General features: G+C 50.9%; 1 protein-coding gene and 1 non-coding gene across 3 annotated transcripts in view; both read left to right on the top strand.

Moving 5' to 3' along the window:
* The first annotated feature begins 6,345 nt into the window (after window positions 1-6,345).
* Window positions 6,346-6,418, top strand: TRNAG-CCC (transfer RNA glycine (anticodon CCC)). Its single transcript has one exon. It is a non-coding gene; the product is annotated as a tRNA-Gly (tRNA).
* A 2,219-nt stretch (window positions 6,419-8,637) lies between these two features.
* Window positions 8,638-11,769, top strand: part of AXL (AXL receptor tyrosine kinase) — a 34,696-nt gene continuing 31,564 nt past the window's right edge. For both annotated transcript variants that reach the window (XM_070450822.1, XM_020900356.2), the window contains exons 1-4: window positions 8,638-9,045; window positions 10,161-10,383; window positions 10,718-10,818; window positions 11,531-11,707. In XM_070450822.1, coding sequence (XP_070306923.1) covers window positions 8,982-9,045; window positions 10,161-10,383; window positions 10,718-10,818; window positions 11,531-11,707 — 565 coding nt within the window. In that variant the 5' untranslated portion in view covers window positions 8,638-8,981. The remainder of the gene's footprint in view (window positions 9,046-10,160; window positions 10,384-10,717; window positions 10,819-11,530; window positions 11,708-11,769) is intronic.

Here is an 11,769-nt window from a genome sequence, read left to right as displayed (position 1 = left end):
ATTCATTTATTTATATATTTATGGCTGTGTTGGGTCTGAACTTCGGCACACCAGATCTTCATTGCAGTACACGGGCTTCTCTCTAGTCGTGGCTCACAGGCTCAGTAGTTGAGCCTACTTGCCCCATTGCGGGCTTAGTTGCCCCGTGGCATGTAGGATCTTATTTCCCTGACCAGGGATCAAACCCAAGTGCCCTGTATTGCAAGTCAGATTCTTAACCACTGGGCCACCAGGAAAGTCCCCCGTCTCCTGCAACATTTTATTATGACGATTTTCAAACATGCAGCAAAGTTGAAGGGATTATTCGGGAACATCCATGGGACACCACCTACATTTTCCCACCTTAGTTGCCCTGCTTCATCAGTACATTTCTATCCACCTGCCCATCCAACTCTTTTTTTTTTTTTAAGGCATTTTAAAACAAATTGCAGAGACTTCCCTGGCAGTCCAATGGTTAGGGCTCCACCCTTCCACTGCTGGGGGGTGAGACGGGGGGAACAGGTTCAGTCCCTGGTCAGGATACTAAGATTCTACATGCCATTCGGCACAGCCAAAAACAGACAAAAGTTTGCAGATATAGGCCTCTGAAAGCTTCAGCAATGCATAGATCATTGGCTAAAGTTTTTTTTTTAATTTTTCATGATGTCATCACTTTATTTTTTGGCTTAAGTTCTACAAGAGGTAGCACAGAACAGTGATATGATAGAATATAGAAAGATGAGACTGGGATCACGTCTTAACTTTGCCACTTTCTAGTTGATGACGCCTTCACTGAGGGTTGAGCATCTAAAAGACAAGCAATTTAACATGCTCCCAATGTAGGGGGCACAAATTTGATCCCTGGCCAGGGAGCTAAAATCTCACATTCCTGGTGGCATGGCCAAAGAAATAATTTAAAAAGAAAATAATAAAAGACTTACCTAATTTAAGAGAAGGGATATGAAAAATTCTGGAACTTCCACAGGCGCCAATATATATGATGTTCTTGGATTTATTATTATTGCTACTTTTTATGTCCTGGACAGAAGAGCCTGGTGGACCACAGTCCATGGAGTCACAAAGAGTTTGACACAACTTATCGACTGAACACTCACCCACTTTTTATGTCAGTAGGATATGAAAAGGGATGAATGAGGTTTGAGGTTTGCTTTTTTATTTAAGGCAGTGGGGATGTCCCTGATGGTCTAATGACTAAGACTCCATGCTCCCAATTCAAGGGGCACAGGGGGCTAAGTTCCCACATGCCGTAAGGTGCCACCTAATTAATTAATTAAGGCAACGACTAGCTTTCCTTTGCACTCAAAATTCACATTCAGGGAAATTTGGAACCAGAAATACCAGCAAACTCATTTATTTAAGGAAGGATGGACTTTGAACTGCATTAATATGAAAGTGGACAGAATAGGATGATTGCAGTAGCAAGCAAAGAATAACATAAACTCAGAATGGCTTAATAATAATTATCAACCCCAAACTAAAAGTATTTGCAGTTAGTGTGGTCTTCAGTTTGTTTGGGGGGAGTGGGTAAAATATATCCATTTATCGTTTTCACCACTTGTAAGTGTATTAAATAGCTTCACAATGTATAACCATCACACTATACACAAAACTTTCATTATCCCCAACAAAGGCTCCGAACTTATTAAAACAACTACCCCTTTAAAATCTATTCTTTTTTTTTTTTTTAGTCACGTGGCTCTCAGGATCTTAGTTCCCCAGCTGAACCCATGCCCTCAGCACTGAAAGCTTGGAGGCCTAACAACTCGACCGCCAGGGAATTCCCTAAAATCCACTTTTTAAAAGTCACAGCTATGGGGTTTCCCTGGTGGCTCAGTGGTAAAGAATCCACCTGCCAATGCAGGAAGCACGGGTTCAATCCCCGATCCAGGAGGATCCCACACGCCCCACACTTCTGAACCTGAGCGCTAGAGCTCGGGAGTCCCAGCTCCTGAAGCCCGAGTTCCCCAGAGCCCGTGCTCCACAGCAAGGGAGGCCACTGCAGCGAGAAGTCTGAGCCCCAAGACTAGAGAGTCCAGCCCCTGCTCACCAAAACTAGAGACGGCACAGCACAAAGACCCAGCACAGCCAAAAATAAACAAAATTATTTAAACAAAGTCACAACCATGACACACATTTTCACGCCTATCACAGTTAGCTCTTTTGCAGTGTTAGTGTTCATCTTTCCCCGAAGGTTCCAGAAATGTACTTTGTGGTCGTATTGACTCAAATCAGCACTCAAAGACTCACCACACAGTGCCTTCATTTGGATGCTGCATTCAGTCGCTCAGTCAGGTCCAACTCTGCAACCCCATGGACAGTATTCCACCAGGCTCCTCTATCCGTGGGATTTCCCAGGCAAGAATACTGGAGTGGGTTGCCATTTCCTTCTCCAGGGGATCTTCCCAACCCAGGGATCGAACCCACATCTCCTGCATTGGCAGGTGGATTCTTTACCACTGCTCCACCAGGGAAATCTTCTAAGCTGTAATCATTCCCCAATCTTTTGAATGCTACTTATTTTTTTTTATTTTTATTGAAATATAGTTGATTTACAATGTTGTGTTAGTTTCAGATGTACAGCACAGTGATTCAATTAAACATCTACACAATTATATAATTCTTTCTTATACTCCCTTCTATTATAGGTTATTATAATGTATTGAGTATAGTTCCCTGTGCTATATGGTAGATGCTTGCTTGTTATCTATTTTATATATAGCTGGGTGTGTGTTTTAATCCCAGATTGCTAATTTATCCCTTCACCTTCTCCCCTCTGGTAATGCCACTAATTTCTTGAAGAAACTGAGTCACATCCTGCATTTGGCTGATGGCTTCTTGGGGGTGCTACTCAAGAAGATGTCTTTTCATTGCCAGGAATTCCCTGTAAACTGGGAGTTAGATCAGATGTGGGCTTATTCTGGCAAGAGCTCGTCTCTAGGGAGTGCTGGGTCCCTTGCCAGCATCAATAATAAATTGTCCCATGTAGTGTGTCCAGGTCCTGAAGCCCCTGTTAGAAAGTTTCCCATCAACTTTTCACTTACTGGTCTCGGTAAAGGGATAGTTATTTATTTACAGCTGTGCTGGGTCTTCATTCCTGGAAGGGCTGCTTTCCATTTGCTGTGCATGGGCCTGTCATCGAAGTGGCTTCTAGAACACAGGCTCAATCGTTGTGGCGTCCACAGGCTGAGTTACTCTGCAGCATGTGGGATTTTCCCAGACCAGGGATCGCACCTGTGTCCCCTGCATTGGTAGGCGGATTCTTTACCTCCTGAGCCCAGGGAAGCCCGAGATCTTTGAAAACCAAATCAAATCAGGTCACTCCCCTAATCGAACTCTTGTGCACTGTTGGTAGGAATGTAAACTGGTGCAGCCACTGTGGAAAACAGCTTGAAAGCGCCTCAGAAACTTAAAATAAAATTGTTATATAGGATCCAGCCATCCCACTTCTTGGTATATATCCAAAGGAAACAAAATCAGTGTCTCAAGAGATATCTGCACCCTTGTGTCCATGGTAGCATTATACACCATAGCCAAGACACAGAAACAAATCTGTGTCAGCAGATGAGTAGATAAAGAAAATGTGACATAGGAACATCCCTTGTGGTCCAGTGGTTAAGACTCTGCGCTTTCACTGTAGGGGGCAAGGGTTCAATCCCTAGTCAAGGAAGTTTCACACACTGTGATGCAGCCAAAAAAAAAAAAGAAAAGGAAAGGGAAAGTGACATAGATACGTAGCAGAATATTGTTCAGCCATAAGAAAGAAGGAAATCCTGCCATTTCTGACAAACGTGGGTGGACCTTGTAGACATTATCTGAGTGAAATTAAGTCAGACAAACTGTAGTATGATCACTTATATGGGGAATCTTAAAAAAACTGAAAAATCACAAAACAGAGAGGGATATAATGTACTAGGTGCCTGGTAATCATGGTTAATAATACTGTATTATACATATGATGGTTGCTAAGAGAATAGATTATTTTTAAATTATTTATTTATTTAAATTAGGGCATGTGGGATCTTTAGATACAGCATGCGAACAGGGATTGAAACCCCCTCCACACACACAATTGGCAGCATGAAGTCCTAGCCACTGAACCACCAGGGAAGTCCCGAGAGGAGATTTCTTTCTTTATTTATTTTTTTTCTGCTGTGCAACTCACCATGTGGGATCTTAGTTCCCTGACCAGGAACCTGGTCCCCCTGTGGTGGAAGCAGAGTCTTAACCACTGAACCACCAGGAAAGACCCCTGAAAGTAGATCCTGAACATTGTCTTAACAAGAAAAACCCAAAAAACTGTCACTGTGTAGTGATGGAGGTTAAATTAGACTTACAGTGGTGATCATTTCACAATATATACAAATACTGAATGTCTGTGTACATCAGAAACTAATGTAATGTTGAATGTCAGTTATCTCTCAATTAATAATTAATGGGGGCTTCCCTGGTAGCTCAATTGGTAAAGAATCTGCCTGCAGTGTCAAAGACCCAGGTTCAATCCCTGGGTCAGGAAGATCCCCTGGAGAAGGAAATAGCAACCTGCTCCAGGATTCTTGCCTGGAAAATCCTATGAACAGAGGAGCCTGGTGGGCTACAGTCAATGGGGTCACAAGAGTCGAAACAATTTAGCGACTAAACCACCACCTATAATTAAGTAATTAAATGAAAAAGTAAAAGAATGGTGGTTGCCAGGGACTGGATGTCAAAGGGTACAGAGTTCCATTTACAAAATGAATAAACCCTGGGATCTAATGTACAACCTGGGGAACATAGCTAATACTGTCTTGCATATTTATTGATTGATTCCTGTGCTGGGTTTTTGTTGCTGCCCACGGGCTTTCTCGAGCTGCATATAGCGGGAGCTCCTCTCTAGTTGAGGCGCTCTGGCTTCTCGCTGTTGTGGCTTCTTTTGTTGCAGAGCATGGGCTCTAGGGCACGTGGACTCAGTAGTTGTGCTGCAAAAGGCAGCTAGCTCTGAGGCATGTGGACTCTTCCAGGACCAGGGATCGAACCCGTGTCCCTTGCATTGCAAGGCAGATTCCTAACCATTGGACCACCAAGGAAGCCCCTGTACAGTATACTTGAAATTTATGAAGAAAGTAGATCGTAAATATCCTCACCATCCACACCAAAAAAAGGTAACTATGTGAGGCAATGAATGGGTTAACTAAATTTACTGTGGTAACCCCTCCACAATATATACATGTAGTGAATCATGTCATACCCCTTAAATTTATACACTTTTGTCCATTGTGTGTGTTAGTTACTTAGTCTGACTCTTTGCGGCCCCACGAACTGTAGCCCGCCAGGCTTCTCTGTCCATGGAATTCTCCAGGCAAGAATACTGGAGTGGATTGTCATTTCCTTCTCCAGAGGATCTTCCCGACCCAGGGATTGAACCCTGGTCTCCTGCATCACAGGCAGATTCTTTACCACTTGAGCTACAGGGAAGTCCTTTGTACATTTGTTCATTATACATTGATAAAGCTGGGTAGGGAAAATAACCCCCTAGTGCATTCTATCATATTTAGAATAAAAGCCCAAAGTCTTCCTTGCCAGGCTGACACCCTCTCTGACCTCACCTCCTCCATGACCCCCATCCATTCCAGCCACACGGGTCTCCTCCTTGAAGTTCTCTACAAGCTGGCCTCCAGGCCTTTGCACTGGCTGTTCCCTTTTGCCTAGAATGCCCTTCCTTGTGACTCACTCACTTGCTAATTTACTTCAGACCTTGATCATAACCTCCGAGAGGACTTTCCTGACCACCTTCCCTAAAACAGCACTCTCCACCCCCTTGACATCCCTCCCCTTGATGTATTTTTCTCCTCTGCCCATGAAGCATCCTGATACATGTTTCTCTGGTAGGCTCAGGAGTTGTAGCACTCAGGCTTAGTTGCCCCACGGCACGTGGGAACCTTGGTTCCCCTACCAGGGATCAAACCCATATCCCCCGCATTGAAAGGCAAGTTCTTAACCACTCGGGACCATGAGGGAAGTCCCGAGCAAACAGTTCTCGAGAGAACGAACACAGATTCGACTTGGCCATGCTGTCGAATGGACAGCAGGTCCATTAGGTGCGTATGGTCCCCCAACATATTCAAACAAGTGGGCAGATCGTTGCAAATATTTGCACCCCCCCCCAACAGTGCCACAATAATTAATTGACCCCTATATGAAAGGTTTTTTACAGGGTGGTGGGGACAAAGTGATGACCAAGATATACCCAATGCCTGCTCTCCTAGAGCCCACAGAGCAGAAGGAAAAGGAAGACACAAGACACACAGTTACCCCAACAAGTATATCATGAAAACTCGTGCAGCGTCGCCAAAGAAAAGGACAGGGGCTTCCCTGGTGGTCCAGTGGCTAAGACTCTGCTCTCCCAATGCAGGGGGCCCAGGTTCGATCCCTGCTCAGGGAACTAGATCCCACATGCCACAGGTGAGAGTTCTCATGCTACAACTGAAGATACCACATAAAGACCTGGTGCAGCCAAATAATGAGCAAATAAATACATTTTTAAAAAAGAAAATTATTAAATAAATATACATACATATATTAAAAAAAGAAAAGAAAAGGACAAAGTGTTGGGAGTGACTAACACGGGGAATTGACTGGGAAGTACCAGGCAGTGATGCCATGGAAAGGGGGCACTTGAGATGGGGCTGAGGGGTGTGGAGGAGCTGGGGACAAAGGGCTACAGGAGGCCGAGGAGGCCCAGCGACCTGTGAGCAAGAGAAAGGAGCCAGGTGGTAGACATCAGGGGGCACGAGGCAAGCAGTTTGGGGGTTTATCACGGAAGATTTGGGACAAAGGAAGAAATAGGTTTGATTTGGGATTGAGAGACAGTCTTTTTCTCTTTTTTTTTTAAATCTATTTATTTGGCTGTGCCAAGTCTTAGTTGTGGCATGCAGGATCTTCAGTTGTGGCATGTGGGATCTAGTTCCCTGGGCAGGGATGGAATCCAGGCCCTCTGTAGTGGGAGCTCAGAGTCTTAGCCACTGAACTGCCAGGGAAGTCCCAAAAGACATTCTTCTCGCTCTTGACTGGTTAGAGCGAGGGTGAGTGGAGGCCAGGAGACCAGGGAGGAGGCCAGAGCAGGAGTCCAGGTCAGAGAAGACGGGGCTGGACCAGGGTGAGGTCATGCAGAAGAGAGCAGGGCCAGGCAGGAGAGAGGTTTGTTAGCTGAATCTAATCCTCCATGGCAGCTGGAAACTTTACTGAGGGTACGAGGTATTTGAGAAGACCCTGAGGGTCAGGCTTGGGAGGCAGGATAGATCCCGAGGTCTCCATTGAAATGGAACACAGCTCAAGGAGGGTGCCAAGCCTCAGCCCTGGGTGCCAAGTTGAGGAGCCCAGGGCTCATCCCGAGGGTAGTGAGGAGCGAAGGTTAAGCAGGGAGGGAACAGGGTCAGATTTGAGTTTCAGAACCATCCCTCTGGTTACGAATGGGAGATGGGATGGAGGAAGTAACAGTGGAGGCAAGGAGGCCCGGGAGGAGGCCAAGGCAAGGTCCTGATGGGAAAGGACTGAGGAAAAGGGGTGGGTGGGCGAGACCGCGAGAGGCTGAAAGGAGCTGTGGGGATACCAGTACAGAAGCAGAGCAGCCAAGAGCAGAGAGTTGGGAGTTCAGCGTGTCCTGCACAAACACGCAGGCTCAGAGAAACCACCACACACACACACACAGACATACAGACACACACACAGACACACACACACACACACACCCATGTGCAGAACACATGGGGGAGGGAAATGAACAAGCAGGAGAAACCAGCACACCTGCACCGGATCTGCAGGATCAGGACACGCAAACCACCAGAGGGAGTCAGCAATGCAAGCGCCCAGAGACAGACCCATGAGATGCAGAAAAATCAAGGACACCTAGTCAGCTGTCGTTACCACGTGCAATGCAACTACGCGTGCCCTGTCCCCGTAGCCTGCTAAGTGGGTTCTGTTCTTATTCCCAGTTTACAGATGGAAAAACTGAGGCTTAGGGAGGCCAGTCCCTTGTAAGGTCCTGGGATTAGTGGCAGAGGCAGGATTCCCATCCAGGTCTTCAGGCTACCCGCCCCCCCATCCACTGGCATCCTGTTTCTGTACCCACGCTGGTCTTTATTTGGTACGAGGGGCGACGTTCCTGCCACCCCCACCGCATCAGTGCACCCTAGGGATGCCCACAGAACAGTGTCCTCCCCTTTCTGGTTTCTGAGATTTTTCCAGGAATGGAGGCGCTCCTGACCCGGCTTGTCTGAGTGTGGGCCGGCGGCGTGTCCCTGCGTGTCTCCTCCTGTCCCAGCCTCCTGTGTGTGTGTGTGTGTGTGTGTGACATCTGAGTGTGTGTGTGTGTCTGTGTGTGTGTGTGTGTCCTGGTCTGAGGCGCTGTGAGTGCAAAGGGGGAGTGCCTGGCTGGGCTCTGGGGGTGGAGGCAGGGGAGGGGGGCGTCGCAGAGGGGAGTGGAGCTCTGGAGGAATGTTTACCAGACAGCTCGGAGTGAGAGCCCAGAGGGACAGCGCCCAGAGCCGGTACGGAGCCGCTCAGCTTCCCTGCCCCGCTGGCCCCGGAGCGGGGGCGCAGCCGCCAGGGGCCCCTGCCCCCTCCTCAGCCTCCTTCCAGGGCCCCTTTAAGACCGAGCTGGTCCTCTTCTCTCCGCGTTAACCCCTCGAAGTCCAGGTGGCCCCTTGGGCTCCGAGCCGGTGGTGGGCGGAGGCAGAGCGACGGGGAGCCAGGGGCGGAGAAAGTGTTGCCCGAAGTCTGGGAGGGAGAGAAGGAGGCAAAAGAGCTGGGACGGCGGCCCGCTGAGCCGAGCCCGCGAGGGACACCCCCCAACCACCACGCTGGGCCAGGCGGGCAGTGCCCAATCAGGGCGGGGGGAGCCGGGGGCCGGGGGGAGGGTCGGGGACTGCCCGGCCCTGCCCCCTCCCTCGCGGGGTGCCCAGCAACTTCTGAGGAAAGTTTGGCACTCACTGCCTGGTGCCCCGAGGATGGGCAAGGTCCTGCTGGCCTGGTGCTGGGCGTTGTGCTGCTGGGGGCGCGTGGCTCCCCAGGGTGAGTGATGATGGGGGGCCTGTGGGGAGGGCCCGCTCGTGGAGGGGCTGGGCGGGGAGGAGGGAGAGGAGGGGGACGGTGGCAGGTGTTTGAGGGGGGCGGCGCTGAGTCCTGAGCCGGCTCGGGGAGTTTCCTTGGGACAAGAGAGGGAGACAAGGGGGACACAGAGACAAACCAAGAGAGGCCAGGAAAGAAAAAAAGGGGACCCTTGAGAGAGGAACAGAAGGACAGGAAACAGAAACTAGGAGCCCCAGAGATGGGGAAGAGATGGACACAGAACAATGGGACAGACAGACGGGAGACGCTGAGGGGTAGGGGCTGGACTTGAACTGGGGGCCTTGCAGAGAGGGGCTGAGCGGAGGGCTGCCCGGAAAGGAGCCTTCCAGAAGGGACCCCTAAGTCAGGCAGCAGGGTGAGGAGGCTCCAGAGCCCTAGGGAAAGACTCTCTGTCACCCCCACTTCTCCTCACCCCATGGCTGTTTGTCTGTGTGCCCCACCTCCGGGGCCGGGGGGCTCTGCCTTCGGCGCCATCTCTGTGAGTCTCCGTTTCTCTGTCTTTCTCTCTCCCTGCTCTCTAAGTGTCTCTTATCAACGTCTCTGTGTCTTTCTCTCTCCCTCTGTGTGTCTCTCCCCCAACTTTTTCCCCTCTAGGTGCGTCTCTCCATTTCTCATCCTCGGTCTCTCTTGAGTCTCTGTTCCTCTCTGTCTGCCTGACTTTCTCCGGTTCCCCTCTCTGCCTCTCCTTCCCCATTTCTCTCTCTCTCTCCCGGCTCCCTCCCATCCCCTTTTCTTCCCCACCATCCACCAGCCCAGTCTGTCAAGTCTCTAGAGACCCTAAGCAGGGGAGGCCAGCCGGGCAGTCAGGGCGTGGGAGGCTGCCAGATGCTAGGCCTACTTCCCAATGGGATGGAGGCCGGACCCCAGTCCCCTGGGAAGGCTCCCATCCTCCCCACGAAGCCTCCACCCTCCGCCCCCCCAGCTGAGGTCACTCGACAACTATGTGGGCCTAAGGGCCTGGCGGGGTCCTGGCAGCCGTAGGCAGGCCGGCAGGGGTGGAACCAAGAAGTCCAGGGAAGCAGGGGTTCCCGAGCTAACGTCCCTCCATCTCCCTGCAGGCCCACAGACTGAAGTGCCCCCCTTCGTGGGGAGTCCGGGGAACATCACTGGTGCCCGAGGACTCATGGGCACCCTGCGCTGTGAGCTCCAGGTTCAGGGGGAGCCCCCTGAGGTGACCTGGCTTCGGGATGGACAGGTCCTAGAGCTGGCAGACAGCACACAGACCCAGGTGCCCCTTGGCGAAGACGGGCAGGATGACTGGAAAGTGGTCAGCCAACTCAGGTGCCCAGCCTCCCCCTCCGATCAGCTGCGACCCATGTCCCTCCTGTCCCCACACCTCCACCACGTGAGGCCAAGTGGCCAGTCACTCGCAGGAGCCCCACCTGGGCTGGGTGGCAGCGTGGCCACACACAAGCTGCGTGGGCCTGACCATGTGACATAACTCACCCCGGCTTTCGCTTTCCTCTTCTGTAAAATGAGTTAATAATAGTACCCACTTCCTAGCTCTTACAAGTTTCCGGGCCAGACCCCCTTCCCCGCTTTCAGTTCTGAGGACCCCCCTCGCCGGGTCCAGCTCTGACCCTGAACCTCTCTGTCTCTCTTCTCGCCCTGTCAGAATCTCGTCTCTGCAGCTCTCAGACGCCGGATGGTACCAGTGCGCCGTGGTCCTGGGAGAAAAGACCTTCGTGTCCCAGCCTGGCTACGTGGGGCTGGAGGGTGAGCCCTGGGCTCCAAGGTCCTGGGAGGGCAAGGGTCCTGAGGGAGGGGTCAGAGGGTGCTGGTGGATTCAGGTTGTCCCCTGGGGACATAGGGCCTAGGAACATCAGAGACTTTGGGAGGGCCAGGCAAGGGGTCTATAAATTATTGGGGGCAAGCCTGAGGGGCAGATTATGTGTCTCGGAGGAAAAGCTATCTTGGGGGTTGTCAGATAAGAGATCAGAGGCAACTTACCACTCTCCCCCACCCAGGAGACTTAACCCTCTCCCCCACGGCTGGGGTTTGGGAGAGTGGCTCACTTTCCTCATAGATAAAGTAGAATGAGGTGGCTCAGTGGTCAAAGAGTCTGCCTGCAATGCAGGAGATGCGGGTTCACTCCCTGGGTCGGGAAGATCTCCTGGAGAAGGGAATGGCATCCCATTCCAGTATTCTTGCCTGGGAAATCTGGTGAACAGAGGAGCCTGGCAGGCTACAGTCCATGAGATTGCAAAAGAGTCAGATACAACTTAGCGACATTCTGGAAAAGAAACAAGAAAGAGGGTCAGACATTGATGAGAGGACTCGGATATTTGGGACCTTGTGTCCTGGGAGTAGAGGTATTTTGAGGGCTCAGACATAGGCATCAAAGACCCAGCAGACTATACCATCCTAGTGGCGAGTCCGACCCCTAGGGGGATCAGAGGGACCCCAGCCTTTACCACTGTTCCCCCAGGCCTGCCTTACTTCCTGGAGGAGCCTGAGGACAGGACTGTGGTTGCCAACACTCCCTTCAACCTGAGCTGCCGGGCGCAGGGGCCCCCAGAGCCCGTGGACCTCCTTTGGCTCCAGGATGCTGTCTCCCTGGCTTCAGCCATGGACCACAGCCACGAGCACACACTCCGCGTTCCAGGTGAGTCCAGGGATGCGATCAGCTCAGAACAGAGGGCCAGGCGGGATGGAAGTGGGGGGCCC

This window comes from Odocoileus virginianus, chromosome 20 (genome assembly GCF_023699985.2).
Source record: "Odocoileus virginianus isolate 20LAN1187 ecotype Illinois chromosome 20, Ovbor_1.2, whole genome shotgun sequence".
In the NCBI taxonomy this organism is placed as follows: domain Eukaryota; kingdom Metazoa; phylum Chordata; class Mammalia; order Artiodactyla; family Cervidae; genus Odocoileus; species Odocoileus virginianus.
This window is presented reverse-complemented; position numbering and strand designations above follow the sequence as displayed.